Raw genomic sequence first — 26,128 nt, 5'->3', positions numbered from 1 at the left:
AAATTTATAAAAGCCTCTCTAAATTTAAGGTCCATGGTTTTAGTGCTTATGTTTTCTTCTATGCAATTTATTGTTTCAGGTCTTATATTTAGGTCTTTGATCCATTTTGAGTTAATTTTGATGTGTGGTGACAGATAGCAATCTAGTTTCTTTTTTTCTTTTTCTCTTTCTTTCTTTCTTTCTTTCTTTCTTTCTTTCTTTCTTTCTTTCTTTCTTTCTTTCTTCTTTCTTTTTTTGCATATGGCTTTCCAATTTCCTCAGTACCATTCATTGAAGAGACTTTCCTTTCTCCATTGTATGTTTTGGCTCCTTTGTCAAAAATTACTTGCCCACATACACAGGGATTTATTTTTGGGCTCTCAATTCTGTTCTGTTGGTCTGTGTAGCTGTTTTACTTCCAGTACCATGCTGTTTTCATTATTGTCACTTTGTAGTATAATTTGAAGCCAGGTAGAGTGATACTTTTGGCTTTGTTCTTTTTTCTAGGATTGCTTTAGCATTTCAGGGTCTTTTGTAATTTCATACGATTCTGATGATTTTTTGTTCTGTTTCTTTAAAAAATGTCATTGGGATTTTGATGGAGATTACATTAAATCTGTATATTGCATTTGGTAAGAAGGTCACTTTACCTATGTTGATTCTTCCAATTCATGAACATGAATATCTTTCCATTGCTTTGTGTCTTCTTCAATTTCTTTTAATAATGTCTTGCAGTTTTCAATGTATAAGTCCTTAATATCCTTTGTTAAGTTTACTCCTAGGTATTTTATTCCTTTTGTTGCAATTGTAAAAGAAATTTTTTAAAATTTATTTTTCTGAAAATTCATTGTTAATGTATAGGAATGCTATAAATTTTTGTTGGTTGATTTTGCATTCTGAAACTTTACTTCGTTTATTGTTTCTAATACTTTTTTTAGTGGAGTCGTTAGGGTTTTCTATATAGAGAAGCATATCATCTGAAAAAACTGACCATTTGACTTCTTCATTCCCAATTTGGATGCATTTTATTTCTTTCTCTTGTCTGATCTAGCGAGGACTTCTAACACTATATTGAATAAGTGTGATGATAGTGTACAGCCTTGTTTTGTTCCTGATCTTATAGGAAAGGTTTGTAGTTTTTCAGCATTAAATATGGTATTAGCTAAGGGTTTGTCATATATGGTCTTTATTAGTTGAAGTCCTTTCCTTCTGTATCCATTTTATTGAGTGTTTTAATCTTAAAAGAATGTTATATCTTTTTTTTAAAAAAAAAACACCTACAGCACCTGGTAGTCTTATGAATGCTATATCTTGTCAAATGTTTTTGCTGCATCTATCCTTTGTTTCTTCATGTGATCTATCACGTTGATCGACTTGCATATGTTGGAACATTCTTGTGCCCCTGGAATGAACCCCACTTGATCATGATGTATAATCTTTTTAATGTATTGTTATATTTGATTTGCTAGTATTTTGTTTAGAATTTTTAAATCTGTATTCATCAGAGCTATTGGTCTGCAGTTTTTCTTTTTTTCTGTTATCTTTTCCAGGTTTTTGTGGAAGGGTGATATTGGCCTCATGAAACGAATTAGGAGGTATTGCCTCTTTTTCAATTCTTTGTAATGGTTAGAAGACAGGTATTAAATCATCTGTGAATATTTAGAAGAATTCACTAGTGAAGCCATCTGGTCCTGGACTGTTACTTTTGGGGAGGTTTTTGATGATCGTTTCAATTTCCTTATTGTTGAACATTCTATTTAGATTTTGCAGTTCTTCATGATTCAGTCTAGAAAGGTTATATATTTCTAAGCTTTTGCCCATTTCTTCTAGGTTATTGAATTTGGTGGCATATAATTTTTCATAGTATTCTTGTATGACCCTTTGTATTTCTGTAGTATCCATCGTTAATGTCTCCTCTTTCATTTCTGATTTTGTTTACTTGAGTCTTTCTCTTTTTAATAGATTTTTGAGTGAAATTAAACTAGATAATTTTTTTTGTCTTAGTCAAAGACTTCTTTTTCCCTTTAGAAGATCGCAATAATAATGACTATTAATTTCGTAAGCACCTACACTGTTGGAAACACTACAGACTCATTATCTTAAGTCCTCATGTAAGCATACTCACATAGTGTTTATTATGCCAAAGAGTGGGCAGTTCTTAAGGACTCCACTTACAAAATAATACTAAAAAAAAAAAAAAACCCAAAATATACTTTTTTCTATTAAAGATATTGACTTTGTAGTTAAAAACCTTCTCATGAAGAAATCCCAGATGGCTTCATTAGTGAATACTACAGAATATTTCAGAAAGAAAAAATACTAATTCTCAAAACAGTCTTCCAAAAAATTGAAGGAGTTAATTTACTGAACTCATTTTATGTAGCCAAATTACCCTTATACAAAAACCAGATAAAGACATTATAAGAAAAAAATTCAATCTGCAACATAGTTTTTAAACTCTAGAACTTTGCATGCACCTTTCTCTCATTAAAGAATGCCACTAACTTGTTGTTTATTTGCAAAACCAAGGGGGAAAAAGTGGTGAGAGAATGTCAGGATAGAAGCCTACTACCTATTAGCTTACAATTTTATTTTAACCGGGCTTGTTTGAAGAATTTACATATTAGGGGTACATATATATATATATATGCATTTAGAGTATTTCAATACTTTTTTTTAATGCTTCAGACATATGTACACATTATAAATAAAAATGTATGTTTTAATAGTATTATCAGTCAGTCATCAAAATATCTCCTTGAAAAGGAAAAAGGAATATTAACGTAAGAGCACATGAATGCCAAAAAAGTAAGTTAGAAAAAAATAGCGAATGGTACAATTTATATGTATAATATGACATTACTTTACTAAAGATGAAGATGCTAAAATAAATAAGAAAGTAAGGGAATAAATTTGTTGTGTCTAGGAGTATTCTATCCCTCCGTCTGGAACTTACTAGCCCATTTCCCAAAGATGCCGGAGGTTCTAGAAGATTTTTTTAAATATAATTGTGCGATTGACCATTTATATTTTCAAACTCTTTTATTAATAAAGTATTGGAAATAAAAAAAGAATGTCATTGATCTCAATTCTGCTTAACAAAGCCCTACAATTTCTAACATCGTATCCTTCCATAAATTAATTGTTCTCTTATTCTAGTTGATGGCGATTGATTACTCCTCTGAATAGATTTTAGATGTTTGGGTGGATCGACCGTACTATGAAAGTATCTGAAAGGAATTGGGTTCTATAGCAGTGAACCTCAGAATAGGCTTCGTAGACAAAGAGAAATGGTTTAAATTCATACATGTAGAGGTGTAAATATTTGAAAAGAGAGCAAGGAAACTAACTGGAAGACTAGCAAAAGTAGCTATAGCAGCCAGGCTAAAGAGGTTGAGGCTTAGGCTTGGGTTGTGTCCATAGACGTGGTCCAAATATAACTTAGTTAAAAGATATGGGAAAGAAAAACAAGTGAACTTAATGAGTTGTCAGAAGGGAGAGAGAGGAAGATAAAGAAAAAACATGTTGGGGTGTAAGCAATCTTTAAGCTGCCTTCCCTTTGAATAGGTGCCATGGTTTTCCTAACATATAAACTCTTTGTTTGCATGGATAAAATATAATTGTTGCAAAACAAAAAGTCAATACTCTCTTTTATTTAACTTGTCCCTAACTTCTCCCAACTGTGGACCAATGAGTATATTCTTCTTAAATTCCCTATCCTGTGATTGTCTTACCACTTGGGACTCAATATGATATGGCTACATCTGGATGTGTTTTTGAATAATAAGTGAATTTGTAGTCTCCAACTGCATTCTTATAAGACATACTGAAAGTCTGAGGTGAGTTAGTTCCTTACCTTTACCTGAATGCTCTTTCTTTTACCAGCCCAGTGTTATGCAGTTTGGCTGAATCAAGGAATGAAACACAACATGTGGGTGGGCCATGCATTGTGTGTGCCTGTGAGGCAAAGCATGATACCAGGGCTCAGTGGGCTAGTTGGTAGCATCACACATAGTAAGTTGAATAAGCAGAGAATATGAAGGTGGCTGCCACCTCTGCTTCACTTAGATCCCCTGCATTCTCTGGGATGAGGTAATTTATGTTTTTTTTCCTCCAGGGACCTATTTCCTGTGCAGACTTCTTGGTTGAGGCCCTGTGCTGGCTGTGGAATGGATAGAGGAAGCAGCACACCCACTCTCTTAGAGGCAGGGCCTCCCAATACAGCTAAATGAAATGCACCTTTTCTAGCCCAGGACACAACTCACAGAGCAGAAGACTGGGTGGAGATTGCAGCTTTATCTCCATCCCACATCCTTTGTAGTGCACAATTACTGGACCCTTTCTGGAGCTTGATTGCCTGCCTCATCATCCCTTTCCTAACATACATGGACTGGATCCTTTTCTTCCTGCTCCCAGGATCCCTCCTGGTTTTGTGCTGCTCTTCCACAGAAGGTGAGTCCTAGGGCAGGGAGACAAAAAGGGCAGGGGGATAGGATCAGGGGGTAATGTTCTAAAGTCCTGATCAGATAATGAGGAGGCTACAGGGATGGTGTTAGTTGTGTCCAGGCCCTTGAGACTTTGGCTACTGCAAAATCCTTCCCTAACACAAGAACTCTTCCTGGAGACCCTGTGGTACCTGCTGCCCAGTGGCTTCACCAAACTCTAGCTCCTGGAAAGGCGTGAGGGGAAAGAATCATGGGAGCCTATACATGGGAACGTTAGAAAACCATATTGCCTTTTCTCTCAACTAAGACTGGGGTCTAAATAAGTAACTCAGAAGAAAGATCCTTTTCCCCTTTCCCCACTGGATCCTGGGTGTTTTCAATCAAGCAACCTGACTAGTCCTACCAACAATGAAATGGCATTTCAATTACTCTTTTAGAAGTCACAGCTGCAGGTGAGCCTAAAAATAAAGAAAGGTGAGGGCTACCTGGTAAGCTTATGATGCCTAAAACCAAGTTCCTTGATAGATCTGGACCCTACAGGGAGGGTCCATAGCGGCTGGACTAGGGAAGCCTGGAAAGTCCTGGGTCCTGGCCTCAGTCCCTACACCTGAAGCGCAGCCCTCCTCCTCCTCTCTTCCCCTAACTACTTGGCATCCCTTGGTCTCACCCCATGGTTCTCATATAACGTCTAGATTCTACAAGGAGGTTTCCACGCTGTACGTCCTGCGATGAATTTGTAGGCAAGACCTGCAGAAAGAATTTAGGTTCCTGTCAATCCCAATATCCTGACTTTGCATGCCAGACCAAAGACGTGTATATTCTACATTTCACTGGAGGTAAGATAAGGACAAGAGAAAAAGGAGGGATGGGGGATTGAATTTTATGACTTGGCCTGGAAAAAGAGGGCACTAGAGTAGGAGTCAAAATTCCCTAGTTTCCTAGCTCCGGCATGAACTCATCTGGTGGTCTAGGCAATTTTCTTCCCTTCTCTGAGTTTGAATGTCTCATCTGTACAATGCTTGGGCTTTAGTGGATGACCTCCAAACTCATCTATCTCTGATATTCAGTGACTAAAACTCTCATAGGTACAGCTGTTACAGCTCCTTTGCTGTAAATATATGTGGGTGGTGAGGGTGAGAGAGTTTCCCTGGAAGGATTTGCCTCTTTTGCGGAAGGATATTCAAGTCTCAGGCTCTGCCTAAGGGGACAGGAGAGGAGAAAGGGGCCGCTCATTCCGCTACGTTCCCTTTCATATCCAGAGCCTAACCTGGGTCTCTCTGTTATTCTCCCGCCCTCTTCAGAATACGTCTATCAATACTCGATCCTGGGCTGCCCCAAAAGATGTGTGCAATATATACGTATCACCAACAGGGAGAAAAATGTGTTCTCCTGTTGTAATGAAACCTACTGCAATAGCTAGTCAGTAAAGGATGAGACTGCACTCCCTCCCCTCCTATCAGAGAAGTTAGAATTCAGCTGACTTGCAGAGAGCTCCTCTGGACTGCATCCTGCCCATCTTCCCTGAACAAACGTCGAGATCCAGAAAAGCTTCGCTCTCAACTGTCACCCACACTGTCTCTTGAGAGCCAAGAGGCCCAAGAGAAATGACCGGTGGATGAGGAAGGACTGTGGTGCATCTTTGAAATGCCATCTGGGCCTTTGTCGGGACCCCCAGTCTTGGTCATCTGGTTCTGCTATTGTGGCTGGGCCCAAACCTCAAGTCTAGGTGGGGTAAGAAGGTGGAGGAGGCTGAACTGGGACATCTGGGGACCCTGAGAGGATTACAAGAACAACTTAATGAATAACAAGACCAAGTGCAGGGCAGCTCATGGGCTGTTTCTGTAGTGGACGAGATAAAAAGGAAGGGTCACCGGGCGGAGAATAGTCTAGCAAAGGTCCTCAAGTTATTTCATTTCTCAAATGTCTTCGATATGAACCCCAATCAGGCCCTGATACTCAAGGCCAGAGGATGTCCCAGAAACAAGGAGGGCCTCACAAGCAGCTCCTGGCTATCTATGGGGTGGACAGGGGAGGTCCTCTGCTTTCTTAGGGCTTGAGATACGGATGTGTGATGAGGGCAGTGGGGAAAAAATGTTTCTGGCCACTGCATGATTAAGTACTAAAAGACACGTACTCTGATGGTAATTGTCAGAGTTCCCGAATTTGAATGCCACCACTCCATTTTATCATCCCTGATGATCCTGGGCAAAGACTTAGCTTTCCTGTACCACAGCCAGCTCCTACTTTCCACCATTGTTATAAAGATTAGGTGAGTCTATAGCTTTTAGGGGCATATAAAGCACAGGTGTTTGCTGTTTCTTATTACCTGTATGCCAAGCACTGAGTTGAATGTTTTACACATCATTTTATCCACCCTCCAATGCAGTGAGATTGTTATCTCCATCTTTACAGATGAAGCAATTGTGGGTCAGAGAGGTTAATTAACACTGTAGAATGTGCAGAGCAGGTGAGTGGCAGAGCTGGGATGGAGTCTCAGAGGCGTCTACCTGCACTCTACACCTCTGTGCTCTGCCAAGAAAAGGGTGCACTGGGAGGGTTCCCAGAGGATCCAGAGCCTCACCACTGTAACTGTGGTCCAGTTTTAGCTCTCATCACCTTCATCTTCTTCCATCCAATGGCCCTGGACTCTCAGTTGTGCCCAGGTCTCCTTTCTTCATTCTCCCTAGAACTCTGCTGACAAGCTCTCCCATGTCTAACTCAGCCGTCTGTCCTCTTGAATGTGTGGTCTACTGAATAGGAGACTCAGTGGAGAGCACAAGCTTTGGCTCAAACAGATCCAGATAGGTGGCAGGGCTCTGACACTTGCTGGCTGCAAGACTCTGTGCGGACACTTAACTGCTATGATTCTAAGTATCTTCTGTACTTTACGATGTTATGATGAAAAGAGATGAAATATGTAATGAACCCACTGACACAGAGGCTGGAACACAGTTGTACCTCAATGAATGGAAGCTGTTGCTCCTCTTTCTACTTGCTAGGCAGATTTATGTCCTGTAATTTGTATAGTAGTTCTATTTAGAGACGAGGAATCTGAAACTTAGGTGAAATCATGTAACCAATGTCACATAGTTATTATATCACTGGGATGAGCTGAACCAAGATAAAAGGTTACAACCCAGTGCTCTCTACTCATAAGGCTGCCTCAGCTCCACGGACTCCTTACCTGGGTCTGTCCAGGGTCCCAGCAGATGGAATGATTCAGTCACAAGAAAACCAGAAGCAGGAGAATAGGGCACAGGCTTCAGACCCAGATGCACCTGGGCTCTATTTGTAGCTCAGTGCTTAGCAACATGACTTTGGGAATATTCTCTAAGCTTTTTGAGCCTTCATTTCCTCCTCTATTAAGTGGGCTGATAAAAACTTTTTCACATGGCCCTAGTGAAGTCTCAATGATGAAACATACCACTGTACATAGTAACTGGTACATAGAAACTGCCCAATGGAAAATAACTATGTTATAATTCATAATCGTATTGTAATTTTGTTGCAATAACAAAAACCAAGACAATGCCAGTTATTTTTTAAATTGTGGAAAAAATAAGTGACAAAATTTACCATTTTAACCATTTTTAAGTGTACAATTCAGTGACTTTAAGTAATTCACAAGGTTTTGTAGGTTCAAGTCTTACATTCAAGTTTTCAATCTTTTCTGAGTTAATTTTTGTATATGGTGTAAAATAGTGGTCTAGGTTCATTCTTTTGCATAGAGCTGTCCAAATTTCCCAGCACCATTTATTGAAGAGATTATCTTTTCTCTATTGTATGTTTTTGGCTCCTTATTCATAAATTAATTGTCCCTATAAGTTCAGATATATTTCTGGGCTCGTAATTCTGTTCTATTACCTCTGTGTCTATTTATCTGCCAATATCATACTGTTTTGTTTACTGTAGCATGTAGTACAGTTTGAAGTCAGGGAGCGTGAAATCTCTGGAAAGAGCCTGAGAGGGTGGCTGGAGCAAGATGTAAGGTGGTCTCAGACAAATCAGGAGTATGTCAAAGAACAGTTGACATTCAATACACTCATTCTATATATAATCTTACTCTGTAAAATATATTTTTCTTTAAAAAGATATACATATATATCTTCATGTGTGTGTCTGTGTATATACTTTTCATTTAAAGGCCCATAAAATACTACATCAAATTATAACCATATTTGTCTCTAATGAGTGTGTTTTTCAATAACTTTTAATTTCACAATAGTTTTAGATTTACAGATAAATTTTGTCACAACTAATGAAAAATATTGATAAATTAATTTTAACTAAACTCTGTGTTCTATTCAGATTTCATTAACTTCATGGCTAATGTCTTTTTTCTCTTCCCCGATTTCACATTTCAGTTACTCATCATGTCTCCTTACCTCCTTTGGGTTGTGACAAATTCTCAGACTGTCCCTATTTTTTTGGTGTTCAATATGGTGAGGAGCAAGAGTCAGGTATTTTGTAGACTGTCTCTCCATATGGATTTTTCTGATGTTTTATTTATGGTTATACCTGGGTTATGGATATATAATACCAACCTGCCTTATCATTGATTATATTAACCTTGATCTCCTAGCTGAGAAACTATTTGCCAGATTATTCCTTGTAAAGTTACTTTTGTTCCTATTTTTACACTGTGCTCTATGGAGCAAGTCACTAAGTGCAGCCTCATTGAAGATATTTTTAAATTTTTTGTTAACATATTTGTATTTTGCACCTTTTCTGCTATGTCCACAGATTTTCTGTTAGCCATTAGTGAGATGGAAAAGGAGTAATAAAAGACAGGAGTTATTTATTTTTTTTAATTTTTTTTTTATCGAGAGGGATAAAAGTGTGTTTTTTTTAATTTCATTTTTTGCTTTTCAAATTTTTAATTGTGATGAGAACATAATAATAAAATTTACCATCTTAACCATTTTCAAGTGTACACTTCAGTGGTGTTAAGTATATTCATATTGTTGTGAAAAACAGATCTCTAGAAATTCTTCATTTTGCAAAACTAAAACTCTATACCCATTAAATAACAACTCCCATTCCCTCCTCTCCCAAGCACCTGGTGACCACCATTCTACTTTGTTTTCATGAATTTTGCTCCTGAATACTCTTACATAAGTGGAATCATATAGTATTTGTATTTTGGAGAGACAATCTTGTTTCATTCAACATAATGTTCTCAAGTTTCATCCAGGTTGAAGTATTTTTAAGGTTTAATGATATCCCTGCATATGTATATGCATTTTATTTATCCATTCACTGTTTGGTGGCCACTTGGGTGGCTCCCACATTTTGGCTATCATAAATAATGCTGCTATGAACATGGGTATGCAAACATCGCCTTGCCACCTTGCTTTCTAATCTTTGTCTATATATCTATAACTGGAATTGCTAGATCATAAGGTGATTCTATTTTCAATGTTTTGAAGAACCATTATGCTATTGCTGCACCATTGACATTTCTACTAACAGTGACCACACATTTCTGTTCCTACATCCTTGCCAACACTTTTATATTCTGGGTTTCTTTTTATATTACAAATCCTAAGAGGTCTAAGGTGATAAAATGCAGTTTTTAAAATAATAAAAAGTCCTTTCATGGGTTCTGCCTCTATCATCATGACCCATCTATAGTTTTATCTAGTGAGATCAAACATAATAAGTACACCTAGCTTAACATATAATGGAATATTTAAGTTGGGTTTTATTGGCTTGATCTTGATGGGGTTATTGATGATATTTTACCATTTAATAACAAGTTGTTGGTTTACACTATGCTTCACAATCGCTAATCCAACCTGTCTTTTTTTATCTCCTATCTCAGCTCAAATTTATTTATTTATTTGTTTGTTCATTCATCCCCTCCCCACTCCACTTCCACTCCTGACCTATGGATGTTGCCATCTCCCCTTAAAAACCAAATCTCTGAAGGTGGAGCTTCTCCTCTCACGCACTCACAGTATACCAGACGTATGGTCTGTGGATGCACCTGGGGTGCGAACCCAGGACCTTCTGCATGTAAAGCAGACGTGCTAACCACTACACTATTGAGCCACCCCTCTCAGCTCAAATTTAGAGGTGAAATCTATGAAAAATATTTAAATTTGATATTTTTTTAAAAAGTAGATTTTTAAGACTTCTAATGACTTTGGAAAATGTTAACCTAAATAAAAGTAACGGAAAATGAATATAATTAATTTCTTTAGTCTTTCCAAGAGAAATGTAAAATGTTCCATTTAGCTTATTTTAAATGTGAATGAGAAATAGTCAATAAGTAATAAAAATACAAACCATAATGTCTATTTTCCCATAGCAAACAGGAAAAGAAAATTTAAAAAGGCTAGGAAAGAGATGGAAAGAAAAAGAAAGAAGTGGACAAAAAGAGAAGAAAATATTGTATGTAGAAGATGAAAAAGATATGGAAATATGCATTGCTACAGTTTTAATAATAAGACTTTTACATTAAACAACTGTGAAACATGGCAAAGGCCATAGTAGCCTCACAGAAGACTATATAGTTGTAATTTCCTGGTTGGTTTACCTTCATCTTCTCTTCCTGAATACCATTCTATAGTGTCTTTACCTCAGGTTGGACAAAAAAATATTTTAAATATTAGAGTTTTGCTGAATGATAAGTCGTGAAGGTGTCCTGACTCTTTGGAAGTGAGGAGTCTTGGAAGGTCCATGAGGAATTGAAAGCATGATGGATGCCATATATTAAATTCATTCTGAGCCCATGAGTGCCTCCCAGACTCACAAAGTTGGCAGAAATCTAATAGTCCTCTATTTCAGGCTTAAATATTAATATTAATAAAGACCCATTTACTCCCACAGTGTGTCAGTCTGGAGGATAAATTATACAGCCCACCTGCTTAGAGGTCATCAGGCACATAGAATCCTCTCTCTCTGCCGCATCCAGACAGTGGGTGTCCAGAACCACCACAAGCTTCCAGGCCCACGCCCTTCCCCATCAGATCTTCCAATAATGTGTCTAGGCTGAGACCCAACAAGGGAGTACCTTGGCCAGAACACAGACTCAGATAGATATCAGACAGATCTAAGTTAGAAACCTGATTTCAACATTTAAAAATTTGAGACCATGGTAATTTACATTCTCTGTGTATATTTCAATTTCCTCCATTAAGGAGAGAGGGTAATAATTGAACTTAGGTCACAGAATGGCTGTAATGAAAATATATGTATATGTGTGTGTATAGAATATATATTTACTGAATGAAATTCAGGTTTTCTAGCACAATATGCAAAACAGAGTAAGGACTGATTGACCTTTGCTCTAAATATACTTAGTGGGACCAGAGAGAGTCTGGGAGTAGAATTCCTGGCTCCTCCCAACCCTTTCTATGGAGGGAGAGACTGTTTATGATATGACTGCTGCCTGACCACTGCCAGACCCTCATGCTAGATCCAGTTATATCCAGGGCAGAACAGAGATTGCTTTCTGTCACCTCCTTCAGAGACTGTCCGACCCCTCCCATGGCTCATGGTTTCTAAGACCATTGTCCTTCCCCAGGCAAGCATGTAAGGCTTTTCCCCCTTATCTGGGGCAGATCACACCTCAGTTCCCCCATCCTTCCTGCCCTGTCTTATATAATCCTTAGCACCAGCCACTCAGTGTGGAGAATATCCATGTTGTCTTGATGCCATTCGAGATAACCATGTATGTAAATTTCCTTAATAAATTCATAATGGAATGTTGGAGTCGTCAGCCTATTTGTTTAGTTTCTCAGCCTGGAAAAATTTTACATAACCCCTCCCCTGAAGGGGATGATCTGGGGGAGAGTCTCAAAGGGTGGCTGGTACAAGATCTAAGATGGTCTAACACAAATCAGGAGTCTGAGGCTTTGTCTGTGTCCTCGTCCCAGGCCTCCAAAGAACAATTGACATCTAATGTACACATTCTAAGTATGCTTCCACTCTTGTCTAATATATGTATAAAAAATTTATGTGTATACATTTGTATATATCTCCATGTACGCATGTATGTTCATGAGAAGTCCTATAATAGATACATACAATTTTGAATGTTGATCTCTAAGAATTGGTTTGAGTGGGTTTTCTTTTTTTAATAATTATAAAAATGTTTTTTATTATTAATCCCCCTGTTTTAAAATTTTTATTTTATTATTAGTTTCAAGTATACAGTATACTGATTAGACATTTGTACAGATTATAAAACAGTCCTCCTCACTGCCCTCTCTCTCCTCTGGCTCTCCACCTCGCTATTACATTAATGCTAACTGCATTGCCTATGCTGTGCTCCCCATCTCATGACCATATATCATAAAATAGTTTTAGACTTACAGAAATGTTACAAATATATTACAGTTTCTCACCCAGTTTTCCCTATTGCTAACAGGTTATATTACGTCGATACTTTTGTCACAACTAACAAAAAAATATTGGTTCATTATTATTAACTAAACTCTGTGTTATATTCAGATTCCTTTTCTTTGTACCAAATGTATTTTTTCTCTTCCAAGATACTGCATTTCTTTTGCTCATTATGTTTCCTTATCTCCTCTAGATTGCAACATTTTCTCGCAATTTCTATTTTTTGTGATGTTGATAATTTGAAGATTACAGATATTTTGCAGAATGGGCCTTATTTTGGGTTTACCGGATGTTTTTCTCGTGGTTAGACCAGGATTGTGGATACGGGAGGAGGACCACAGAGGTAAAGTGCCATTCTCATTACATCCTATCTGAGGTATGTACTGTCAACCTGCCTTACTGCTGTCACTTTACATTTTGATCACCTGGATGATGCACTGTTTGTCAGGTAACTCCACTGTAAGCAACTTTGCTCTCTTTTCATATCATACTTTTTCTTTTTTTAAGATGAGGCAACCTTTGGCTGACCTCACAGATTGCAAGGAACTTTTCAGCTCACAATCCCTTTTATCTATCTATCTAGATATCTATCTATCTATCTATCTATCTATCTATCTATCTATCTATCTATCTATATTTGTTATGCCTATAGCGCCTGGTCTACCTAAGTGGTCTCCCATCCAAGTACTAACCAGGGCCGACTCTGCTTAGCTTTCGAGATCAGACGGGATCAGGCTTTTTCAGGTTGACGTGGCCATAGACCATATTGTACTTTTTGAAAGCAAATCGATAAGTGGATCCCATTAAATCTGTTTTTAATATTTCTGTTAACTTATTAGTATTTTTTGACTATTTTACAGTAGTTAGGATTTATATTGCTCATGAGAATATGGCTCATAAGGCAGTTTTTAAAATAAAAAAGGCCCCTCACTGGCCCACCCGTTGTTCTCTTTAATACAGGATGACCTACCTAGACAAACTTAATGTAGGCTGGAATACTTGATGTGGGTGATCACTGTCGATGCTAATAGGATTGTTTCTGATATTTTAGAGTTTAATGACAAGGCTCTGGCTTAGACTATGCCCCACAATGGCTAATCAAACTTGCCTTCCCTGAAACCTCTTATCTCAGCTCAATTTTATCTCATCTCAATTGCATGAAAAATATTTACATTTGACAATTGGAAAATAAAAGTAGATATTTTTAAATTTTCTCATCAGTTCAAAAAAAATTAGTTAAATAAAAATCACAAAAAATAAATTTGTTGTTAGCCTCTACAAGAGAAATAAAATATTCCTCTTATTTTGTTTTCATTTATAAATGAGAAATGTAAGATTACACTGAATAAGTCATTTAACATGATAATAATAGTCTTCGTTTATAGGTCAGGAATGATTAGGGAACAGGATAAAAGAAAGAGATAAGGACAGAAGAAGTGCATTATAAAGTGAAAAAGAAAGAAGTCAAAAGAACAGGAAAAATACATATAAAAGTGGTGATAAAAGTTTTAAGATATACATTGAGAAAAATAATAAGATGGTGACAGACATTCCTGAAGTCATAATAAGAGAGGCATTTTACACTAATGAAAAGACATAAAACTTTCTTTGCCTAAACATACATTAAACTCACTATCCTTACAAAAGATATTTCCACTTTCTCAATTTTTCCCAAATATCTTGAAAGAGTTGCCCATACTCACTACTTCCTCCGGCCATAGTCCATTCATTCCTCAACCCACTGTGATGTGGCTTCTGTACCACTTCTCCATTGAAACTGTGCTATCAATAACCTGGAACCTTTCACAGAAAACAGATACTGTCACCCTTCCATCCTCGTTCCCCATCTACTTCAGGACCATCACCCATGAATCTTTTTGGAGAGAGGCTTTCACTCACTTTTTATTTTCATGATCTCTAGTGTTTATGATTCATCCACCCCTTCTCTTCACATTGGACAACCAGTTTCTTCCAGTCTCATAATGTAAGCTTTCAGGAGATTCTGAGTGTGTACATAGCATCTAAAGCTGATGATCCCATCATTTCCTCAGGTCTTAGGACCTTCTTGGACTTGGAGGCCTCTGCTCATCTTCCCGTTGGATACATGTTCCTGAATTTTCCACTGATCCCTTAAACTCTTGATGTATAAAATGGAACCCATCCATTTCCTGGACACATTGCAGTCGCTTCTGATTTGGTGGAATTAGAAAGCAGGCAGCCACTCAGCCAGAGGAATGTGGTGATCATGAGGAACCAGGACATGCAAGGCAAGGAGGGCTGATGGTGATTTGCAGGTGTGCAGGAAGCAGAGACCTGACACAAGGGTGAACTGAGAGTATTTGGTGTCACGGGGAAGGAGCCAGTGGCCAGGAGAAAAGAGAAGAAGGAAACATGGAGGAGACAAGAGGGCACTGCCAGCTCTTCAGGAGGACATGTGGAAGGAGACAGGGCCAGAGATGCCAGGGACAGGAGAGGGTGAGTGACCCCACCACTGAAAAGACATAGCAGTTACTGAATCTTATAGTCTTTTCCTTTTCCTTGGTATCTGTTACAAAAATCTTGCCCTTTACAACAAAAGGTCGAAATCTTCAGGGCCCCGTAATAGAAATTCAAAGGCGAGCAATATTCTTCACAGTCCAATTGAGTGTGGTTGTAGCGCCACTTATCTGGAAGAGAAAGAGTTTAACCTCAGTGTCAGAGGACAATGCTTGGAGCGCAAGTAGGAGCACCTTCTCCAACCACTCTAAGCCTGGTCTCCAGACTACAGACACATCCACCTCCTAGCAAGGTCCACATCATACCGGAGAGCGCCTGCACAGTGTCTGAAGTCAGCAGCCTGCTCAAGACAGAAGAGCCTGGCTCAACAGCATTACCTTTCTCAGTGAAAATGAAGAAGTCCCTGCTTCTGCATCCAGGGCCTTGCTCTACAGTGCAATTGCCCTTGTCCTGCAAACAATGACCACTCTTCATATTGTTGCAGACCATACATAATGTGGCTGGAGCTGTGGAAAACAGACAGGAAGGCTGACCCCCAGATTGCATGGGCTGAGACCAAGGTGGGCTAGAACATCGATAAGGCCTAGGACTTCAAAGGAAAAGCGTAACTCTGTTCCTCCTCCAAAACACTCTTAATGCCTGGAAAATGTTCCTATCAGGTTATGTCCTTTGATTCTTTAAGGATCTGGGCCTTTGAAAATAGTTCTTGATTCCATTAAAAATAGAAAGTTCTTCCCTTCGCTATGGCGCCTTTATGCAGAATACATTTAGAGCATCTCCATACAGACACCTGAGGCTAGAAATCTGTTAGAATATCATGGAATATAACTGTGCTGGCTCCAAGGTGGGGATGCAGTTCCACAAATCTCCTATGACACCAAACCCCAAAAGTCTTTGGAAGTCCAAACATATTTAAGTGACAATAGTGTATTTACCACAGAAATACTGGTTTTGAGAAAATCCCTCGGTGACCTGTTTCTGCTAGAGCCCTTCCCCTAGGCTGCTTCTTTATCAAAAATCTTGAGTAACTGTTGGTTCTGCCTCTTAGGGCCACCTGAGCCAGCCCCAAAACCCTAAATGGAGAAGTGCCCACAGTCTCATTCTGCCCCATGGGAGTGACTGACCCCACTCTGAACTTGGGAAAGGACCTGAATCCTTTCCCTGGTAGTAGTCAGGGTGGGACCACAGAGAGAGACCCCAAACTCTTGCTGGTCAGATAATCCCAGAACCTCATTCTTGACCTTGTTCCATCCCAAGCTGGTAAGATCATCCTGCGACTGCTCCCCATCCGTCCATGTCCTCACTCCTGCCCAGCTGACCCAGGTCCTCACCCACTCCATGGAAGAACACAAAAGGGGAGACTCCCAGCAGCAGGAGCAGGAGCAGGAGCTTGTCCATCTCAGTCTGGGATGGCAGGGAGATGCAGAGGAAGCTGGAGCAGGGCAGCAGAGCACCCAGGAAGGGCTAGGACAGGCTGCTCTAGCATGTGGTTGACAGAGGGCTGGAGATTCAGATGAGCTAATCCTGGGCTGTGGGCAGAAGTTTCCTGTTACAGGCTTGCCAGTGGGTGTTTCACTGCCACCGAGGCCAGGAAATGTTCCCAAAGAGCCAAGCCCCCTGGATACTTCTGAGGACAGAGGATGTCTCAGGTGCCCTTCCTGTTCCATGGAGGCTGCCTCCTGATGAGTGGGGACATGATGCTTGACCAGATCAGCTGGGACCCTCGAGAGTCAGGACCTTTACTCTCCAGATATTCCACTGCCCCAGGCCCGAGAACTGGGGCTCCAATGGGGACAGGACTGTGCTAAAATCCTCTGGGTCCACTGCCCCTATGACCACTTCCACCCAGGTCTATGGCCCAAGCCAATCCACAAGCTGGGCTGACACCCTGCCTCGGGGCCCTGGATGCTTTCATTGTAGGTGCAGTCTGGGCCTTTTGCTCTCTTCCTCCCACCCCTCATGTTTGTGTTCACATTTAGGACCAAGGTCTTCTCAATACTGGATTAGTATTGACAACGGTGAGGATAGTCACAATAACAAATATGTCTTTAGTATTTTATCTAAACCAGTATCCACCCTGCATAACTTTATTAGGCTATATCATACATCATAAAGCACATCAAATATATAGCAAAAACTAACCAAACAAAAAAGTAACAAAGCACCATAAGAAACTAGCTTATATTAAAAGATATGAAATTATTCATGCTACATTACTCTTACTCTCTGGACCCCTAAAAAAGCAAGTGATTTTTTCTGATTTAAAAAAAATTTTTCTTGTGTTCAGAGGAATACCTCAATTCCAGTATCTCTGACATTACCAGCCTATGGTGTCCTGGTTTCACTCAAATGTTTAGTAAAAATAGCCCAGCCTTTACCCAAGTATTTATGCTTGGAGGTTCAGTCAAGGGAAGGAGAAAAATCATGGAGCAAAATCCCAATGTGCAGATTGGGTGCTAGAAATAACATTTCAGGGTTTTCTGGTTGGGTAGTCTCTCTTTTCTCTCACTCCTTCTCCATCTAGATACCCCGTTCGTGGTAGACCTGGACAGTCAAGTTCACCAATAAGCCAGAGCACTTGGCACCATGCTTAGTCAGGACACGGATGCTGCAAATATTTCCAATTAAACAAAGACGTATGGAACAAATGAATGAATGCATGAGGATCAGCCAGCCCAGAAAGCAACGGGGAGGGGGGCTGGAGGTGGAGAGGAAGGGCTAAGAACTACTAGGCACCCGCAGGCTAAGAATCTGGCTGCATCTCACACTGAAAGCAGAGCTATCATGCTTGAGAGCTCCCTTTCACCTCCTCCAGAAGACAAGATCATGCACAATGCACACTGGAGGAGTGTGGTATGCATGAATAAATAATTCAACTTTTTGCCTAGTCCCCAAACTTTGTAACTTTGCTGAGTTACCCAGGATTACCTTTATGTTCAGCGTGCCCTCCTACAAGGGCCATGGAATTCCAGAGGTCCTCACAGTTCTTCATCATAATTGTGCAAGAAAAGAGGATGAAAAAGGAGTAAAATGAAGAGAATAGGAAAGAAATTATTGAAGCTGCTAGACATCATCAAGCAGAGACAAGCAATTCACACTAGCTGCTTTCTGATCTCCAGACCCACAGTATCAGTGAACACAATAATTTTCTTATGTAGCAATAACATCTGGAAAACTGTGTGATACTTGCCAAGTTACAGTTAGCATCTGTGCAACCAATCTGTTCCTCAAGTTTCCCACCTATTAAATTGTGTTTTAATAATTGCTGCTTCATAGAAACTTGTGAAGATTAAACGAGATCATACATAGAAAGTACTTAAAACATGCTTCCCACACACTATGAGGTCAAACAGTGATAGTCATGACAATATTAAAATATAAAATATAAGGTTTTTGTTTAATGTATTTAAAACTTTAATACAAGTGAAATTTATTTTGGTTCGGTGTGTAAGGTTGTATGAATTATGTACCATTCGACTCCAACTTAACATTTAGATTAGTAGTCAAATTGCTGTTTTCAAAAAAATATATGAAGAAAATCAATTCTTGTATAACTGTGCCTCTATGAGAGAAGAGCAAACACATATTGGAGAACTGCTTCTTGGTGTGCTATCACGTGGGTAAGGAAATTTTCATCTGGGTCTTATTCTATATATTTGTTCAAGTTGGAAAAAGAAGCTGAGAATATTCCAAGATAAAGTAAATCAGAAGAAAATACTCCTCGACATGAGAGCAATTTTATCTAGGCTGTAAGGAAGCCGAATAAGATTCTCCTTGTTCATGAAGGGTTCATGCACACACTAAACACAATATCATTCAGAGGTGCCAAAATGCAACTTCATTTTCTAACCTCTATGCCCAATGATAGTGGAAAACACTTTATCTTCTCAGCTTAAGATACAGAGGAGGAACAAAGGAAGCAAAGGAGGTAAGGGGGAAAATGTTAACGAGAACATGGCCTCAGCTGGAGAATGGTGTTAGTCGGATCCCATGGAAATGTTCTAAAGCAAAAATGCACCACAGACGTATTCTCACCATGATGTTAGGAGTCAGCCATTATTGGCTGCGGTCTATGCTCATGTGGGAAGCTTAGCATCTGGGCAAGGCAGCTCCCATTTAGCAGAGGGCAAATCGCCAGAGAAGTAAATAGCTGTGAGCTATCATCAGCCAACACTCAATACAGCTAGGTGGCACATGTACTAATCACCAAAGAGGATTTGGGCAGGGAACCAAAATCAAATCAAAATCATGCACCACATAAAGTAAAATTCTTTCTTATTCATTCATTTATTCATTCATTTATTTATTTAAAGACATGATTTAAATCCCCCCCACCCCCCGTTTACCTCCTACCTCCTTCCTCCCCCCTACCCTCTGGTAATACTAGTCCATTGTCCATGTCCATGAGTCTCTGTTTGTCCTGTTCATTTGTTGCTTTTAGGTATATATCCCACATATAAGTGATATGTGACTTTCAACTTTTTCTGTCTGGCTTATTTCACTTAGTATGATTATTTCAAGGTCCATCCATGTTGTTGCAAATGGCAGTATTTCATCTCTTGTTATGGCTAGCGTAAAGTAAAAGTCAGTGCTCCGATGCTGAGAATGCCAATGTTTGCTCTTGTAACATTAAGGCAAGATTTTATAATTGGAAACCTCTTCTTGTTTAACAAAGCCAAGCTTTGTCTAAACATTGATTCATAGATATTTTAAAAGTTTATTTTGAAACCCAAGGCAAACCAAGTATCTCTTTTATTTTTTATTTCTTCTGGACTGAGATCTCTCGTCCCCATGATTTAATGGGTAAGAGAGCCCATATACAAATAGGAATAAAAATATGTTGTTTCTCTAATCAGAATATCCATGTTACATGGCTCTTCCAATCTGCTTGTCTATTTTTGAAAAAGTTGCCTTCATATCTTTCTTCATCCTGGCTCCTTAAATTTCCAATTGAGAATTTCTTAGAAACAAATATATTCTCAAACACAAAGACACGGAGTACACCAAGCCGCTCAAGCAGGGGGGTAATTGGTTTATTATAAGAATTCCAAGTGGCATAACAAAGGAGAAAGAAGCTCATGGAAATCCAGAACCAGGAACTGCAGTCAGTCTCACATGCAGAAAAATGCCAGAGTTTTTGTGTTTCCAGGAAGCTTCACCACCTTGGCCACAGATGTGTTGGGCTCTTTCATCACCAGTGCTACTCAGTTTCTCTAGGCCTATTTATTTCACTCAGTGTCTGCCTGTTTCTCTTCCCACCACTATTATATCTTCCATTATCGCACACCTTCTCTTTATTCATAACTTCATCTTAGGTAGGACACTGTAACTTGAACATTGTCTCATGGCATCTCTATACATTCTATAATCTTCAACTATCATGCCACCTGCTTCATTATTAACATCTTTTCCTTCATTCTTATAAGAAGAAACTGGCCATCCTTGTACAAGATCTCCATTCCCAATTCAATCACCTAGTTCAGTTATGTACTACATGGCAACCTGGCTAGCCAGGGCCATCATAACTCCATCCACACCAAATTGTGTCTCAAATCTTAGTTTCCATAAACTGAAGTGCCCTTAAAATTTAACGTAATGCTTTGTCCCTAGGCCTGCACAGGCTTTCTAGCACAATACTCTCTCACACTCAAAGAGCTCAGCCAGAGAAAAATGTAGCTCATGTTGCCAGCTAATTGGGAAGCTGGAGTTAGTCCTGTTCTAGCTCCAGAATCCAAAAAAGGAGAGTGCCAGAAGGTGTCAGGGCCAATCCGAAGAATCCCAACCCAGAGGACTGGGGATAGATGAGGCTGAACTATGGTCACAGCATTCTCCGTACTAGCTTGAGATTATTTTGACCCAAGTGTTCATTTCCATATAGCAGATAATAAGTAGCCGTTCATGAATCCAACCCTCTTCATGGCATCAGCATCATAAGGAAACCAAAACCCCCTTACAGATATGAGAAAGAGATTTGCAAAACTTCAGTGTAGTGCTTCGTTATTAATGAGACTCAACTACCCTTAACTGCTGCTGCTGCTTTTTTTTTGAATAATTTTAGAAGTCTTCTCTAGTTTTCTGTTTTATTATTTTATTTTATTTTACATTTTATAACTGCTACTCTTTTCACTACCAGCTGGCTTTTGCACTCTCCACTATTGGTTAGAAGAAGAAAGCAAAATACAGGTTTTGGAGAAAGGAGATGGTGAGTTGAAGAATGACCCAAAATCCAGGAAAGATGCAGAACTAGGCATCCATAGGGATGTTGCAAAAGGGATCTTGGTTGCAACAGATTATCTCTGTCTTCTTGTCAGAAGCCAAGATGTTGATGTCTTCACATTTGTTCATACATGACAGTTTTGAATAATGGTATATATATTTCCCTGAGGAGGTGAAATAGTGAGAACACAACTAAAATGATTATGTTTCCTCCTACCAAATTCCTAGGAACAGCCTCTCTTCAGAGCCTCGATGAGCTACCAAGGCTGAGTCTACTAATTACTGACCCGGGGAATGGATTTCATTTCCTAACCAATAAGGGATGTCAGCTTCATCTTCACTCAATATCATGTTAAGGAAAAATCGACTTTTGCCATCCCTTCTATAGGATCACCCCATCTTTACCCATCCCACTCACACACACACTCTGAGGGCAAAAAACAGCCTGTCTCTAAGGGAAGGAGGTAGTTATTTTTAGCCCCTCTGTCCTCCACAATACCTCTGTTTGTAAGTGTGTAGATGTTCTCAACAGCACAGGACTGATAGTACTTCGGGATGCAGAAACCCATGACATCGTAGCATGTCCCAAGATAAAATTTTGAACATTTGTAACATATTCTTTGAGCCTCTGCCAGATACAGAAAGGGGTGCTTAAAGAATGTGCTCTAGAGAATGTTTAGCAGGACTGGGGGCTTTCCCCCAGAAACTAACCATTGCCTGGTGGCTCCTAACCTTTCTTAGGCCTCCCACTCCTTTGATAATCTTATAAAAGATAACATACAGACATAATCGAGTTGCATTTGATTTCAAAAGGTCAGATCCTATAAAATTTATCTATGGACCCCAAGTAATGAACTCCTTGTCTAAATCTAGATGATTTTGTCTAGTCATGAAGAAAAGGGAGAAACAAAGGGGATTTTAGCCTCCTTACTCCAAGAAATGGACTAAATTGGTCTGGGAGAAGATAAAACTCCTAGGATTCTATAATAAGAGCAGATTATAACCCTCTCTGAAGATGAAGGGGAAGTTTATTTCTAAATATGTCACAAATTACCTGTTTACTAAGGACTTTAGAGTAGCCACAGACGTACCTGTGTGATATATCTGAAGGTCACCTGTGAAAAGAAGAAAAGTCTTCCTGTCATCATCTCACATATATCTGCCAAAGTCCCAAAGCCAATTGTGGAAACTTCCCCTCCTCCAGCATCTGTTCATCTATTAACTGACAACCAGCTCTCCCTCTGTACTTACCATTATTCATGTTGACCAGAGAGACTATGCCCACCAGAAACAGAACAAACATTCCGGTGCTTGTTTCATGTGCAGTTCCCTGAGGAATGTGCCAGTTGAGCTCCTGTCCTTGAGTCATTCATCTAAATTATATAATCATAAAATTTCAGGAACAGATAGTACCTCAATGTTCCCAGAACAAAACCATCAACTGGGTCTCACTACCCCTAAGGCACCTATTTAAAAATTCTATTCAATAATGAGCCAATAAATACATATATTCATTGTTGCATAGCTAAGCCTTGAGCTATGCAAGTGAAGTCAAATTTCTCTTTCACACTGTAATGTTTCAGGTATATTGAGATAGGATTTGGACACCCTAGTTCCTTTCAGCTCTCTTCACTAACCTACTCACTTTCCTCAGAATAATATCGGATTTTTCTTCGTCTCGCCTAGATCGAAGCACCAGTAAATGAGCTCGGAGCTCTGGGTGTAGTCTGAGTGTGCAGGAAGCATTGGAGTGCCCTCTCTGTGGTGTAAGGATAGAAGTTTCAGGAAAAAGACTAACAGAGGTGAAATTTATCTAGTTTACCTTCAGGTGGTTCCTTTTGTAATTAAATAATTACTAAACACATACCAGATGCCAATAGCATAGGAAGAGAAGATGCCAAGATAAGCAGGACACAAATTAGTGGCCTTGCAGAGTTTGGAGTCTAGTTTTAGAGATCCTAAGTACATCAAGAACAGCTGGCTATGAAGGCTGAGATGAGAAACATTCCCATTTGACTGCCTAACCAGGGAAAGCGTACCTCAAAAGGGAGTGGTCGGGCAGGTCTTTTTAGGCGAGAAATGTGTTAGTTAAAGGAGTAGGGACAGGCATACAGAGGAACAGCATATGTCAAAGTACAGAGATTTCGAACAACCTGACACACTGCGATGAGAGTGGTCATGTGGTTGCATGTGGGTGAGCAAGAACCTAAGGCACAGAGATGCATCTTGGTGGAGGTGATGGCATGCGGGTAGAGAAAGGAGCTCGAGGGATGACGCACTGGTCTTGCTGCTGAGATTACTAATCTCAAGGATGTAGAATGAAACTTCTTGCTCACTATCGTGCACTCTCAAGGTATCAATGAAAAGAGTCGTTTTTCCCCTCTTCTGCACCAATATCCAACTTAAGAAGAGGCACGTCCTTTTATCTCAAACTTATGTTTGCTACACATAAGGGTTTGAATCCTGGCTCTCCTGCTTGTCAATTAAGTGACTTTGGATGAGTTACTTATGTTGAGAATAATTTTTGTATCTTATAGGATTGGTATGGGGATTATATTAAAGCTTGTGAAAGAAGAAAGCTCATATTTATTAAGACCCCGGAAAATATCAAGCTCTCACTCCCTGTGCAGTGCCTCGAATTTCAGGGGAAGCCTGGATATTTTTGCTAAGGAGGCATCAGAAAATTTAGCCACAAGGAGCCACAAGTAGGAAAGCGCAACTGACCAAAGAGACAGTAGGTTAAGCTGTTGCTGTGGTTTTGGTATTCATGGGGCAAGAGTCTGGCAATTATGATGGTATCAGGAGCATCCTATCAGGGGTTAACTTTCACCAAGCCTTATTTCCATTTGTCTTTGGGTGTTGGAAAAGATGAAAAGATTAATAACAGTCTCTTCTAGAATGGACTCTAAAGACTGATAGTCAGATTCAGAACAAACTGTCTAATTTGACTTAGGTGGGTGAGCATCTAGGAGCTAATTGAGTTCTGGTTCATTGAGATGGGTGAGAATTGGATCCCATTCTCAGAGCTCAAGTTATGATCCATATGCTGATGATGCCCAATTATTTTTAATCTCTACCTCAGACCTCTATTTGGAGTTCCAGACTCATGTCTACAAATACCCATTCCACTTTAGAAGGCTCACAAGTACCACAATCTCTGATATCTCCAAATGAAACTGTAATCTTCCTGATTCACTAAACCTACTCCTACATCAGTGTTCAGGATCTTAATTAACCTGGAAATTATTCTTTATCAATCCCTGTGCCCGTTCCACAAAGAGAATCTAATGGCAAGTCCTATCCTTTCTGCCCGCTAACTTCTCACAAGGGTTTATTTTTCTCTTTCTCCAGTACCACTAATATAATCCAATCCATCATCTCTTACCTAGACTTCAACTGCTGTTGCTTTATAGTCTGTTCACCAAAAAGCAGTCAGAGAACCCTTTTACAGGTCATAGATGCCACACTCCTAGTGAAAACCTCCAATGATTTTTCATTACATGTAGCAGGAAATCCAAAGTTCCTCCTATAGCCTCTAAAGTCTACTCTGAGCAACAGCCACCTCTCCAATCTCATTTCCAACCACATTATCCTTTCTCACACAAATGTCATCCCTCTGAACAGCATTTCCTGATGAATCTCTAGTATATGGCAACATCGGTGCTCCATCCTTTTCACTCCTTTACTTTTTTCTTTTTATTTTATATCTATTATTTTTAATTTTTAAAAATTTTTAAAAATGTAATTTCTTTTTATGGTGACATTGGTTAATGAAATCTAGTAAGTTTCAGCTGTACAATTCAACAGTAAGGTATATAGATAGATAGATAGATAGATAGATAGATAGATAGATAGATATAAATATAGATATAGATAGATATACAGATATGTATATATATTGCATTGTGTGTTCATTGTCCATAGTTAGATTTCTTTCTTTTACCCATCTACCTCCCTCTTCCCCTCTCTCTCTCTACGCTGTGGTAACCACTAGTTATAGTCCATGTCCATGAGTCTCTGTCCTGTTCATTTGTTGCTTTTAGGTTTATATCCCACATATAAACGATATCATGCAATTTTCAACTTTTTCTGTCTGGCTTATTTTGCTTAGCATGATTATCTCGAGGTCCATCCATTATTTCACAAATAGCAGTGTTTTATCTCTTCTAATGGCTGAGTAATATTCCATTGTATATATGTACCACAGCTTCTTTAGTCAATTGTCTATCATACGATAGACAATTATCCTGCCACTGTGAATAATGCTGCTATGAACATCAGTGTGTAAATATCTTTTTGGATATGGGTTTTCAAGTCTTTGGGGGTAAATACCCAGTAGAAGGATTGCTGAATCATATAGCAGATCAATTCTTAGTTTTTTGAGGAACCTCCATACTGTTTTCCATAGGGGCTGTACCAATTCGCAGTCCCACCAGCAGTGTATGAGGGTTCCTTTTTCTCTGCATCCTCTCCAACCTTCGTTACCACTTGACCTGTTGATTACAGCTATTCTAACAGGTGTGAAATAGTATCTCATTGTGGTTTTGATTTGTATTTCCCGAATAGCAAACGATGTTGAGTATGTTTTTATATATTGGTTGGCCATTTGTATGTCCTCTATGGGGAAGTGTCTGTTCAAG

The 26,128-nt window shown here is 39.2% G+C and overlaps 1 protein-coding gene and 1 pseudogene across 1 annotated transcript; both read right to left on the bottom strand.

The window, feature by feature from the left end:
* Positions 1-13,419: 13,419 nt before the first annotated feature.
* On the bottom strand, positions 13,420-13,538 carry LOC118603721 (annotated as a pseudogene).
* A 7,977-nt stretch (positions 13,539-21,515) lies between these two features.
* PATE2 (prostate and testis expressed 2) lies at positions 21,516-22,749 on the bottom strand. Its single transcript, XM_016122615.1, has 3 exons — positions 22,740-22,749; positions 21,988-22,116; positions 21,516-21,652 (listed from the first exon to the last, which is right to left on the bottom strand). The coding sequence occupies exons 1-3, from the start codon at positions 22,747-22,749 to the stop codon at positions 21,516-21,518; spliced, it is 276 nt and encodes a 91-aa protein (XP_015978101.1).
* Positions 22,750-26,128: the final 3,379 nt, after the last annotated feature.

This window comes from Rousettus aegyptiacus, unplaced genomic scaffold (assembly GCF_014176215.1).
Source record: "Rousettus aegyptiacus isolate mRouAeg1 unplaced genomic scaffold, mRouAeg1.p scaffold_m13_p_5, whole genome shotgun sequence".
Lineage (NCBI taxonomy): Eukaryota > Metazoa > Chordata > Mammalia > Chiroptera > Pteropodidae > Rousettus > Rousettus aegyptiacus.
Note: the sequence above shows the minus strand (reverse complement) of the source record. Positions and strands in the feature narration are given on the sequence as shown.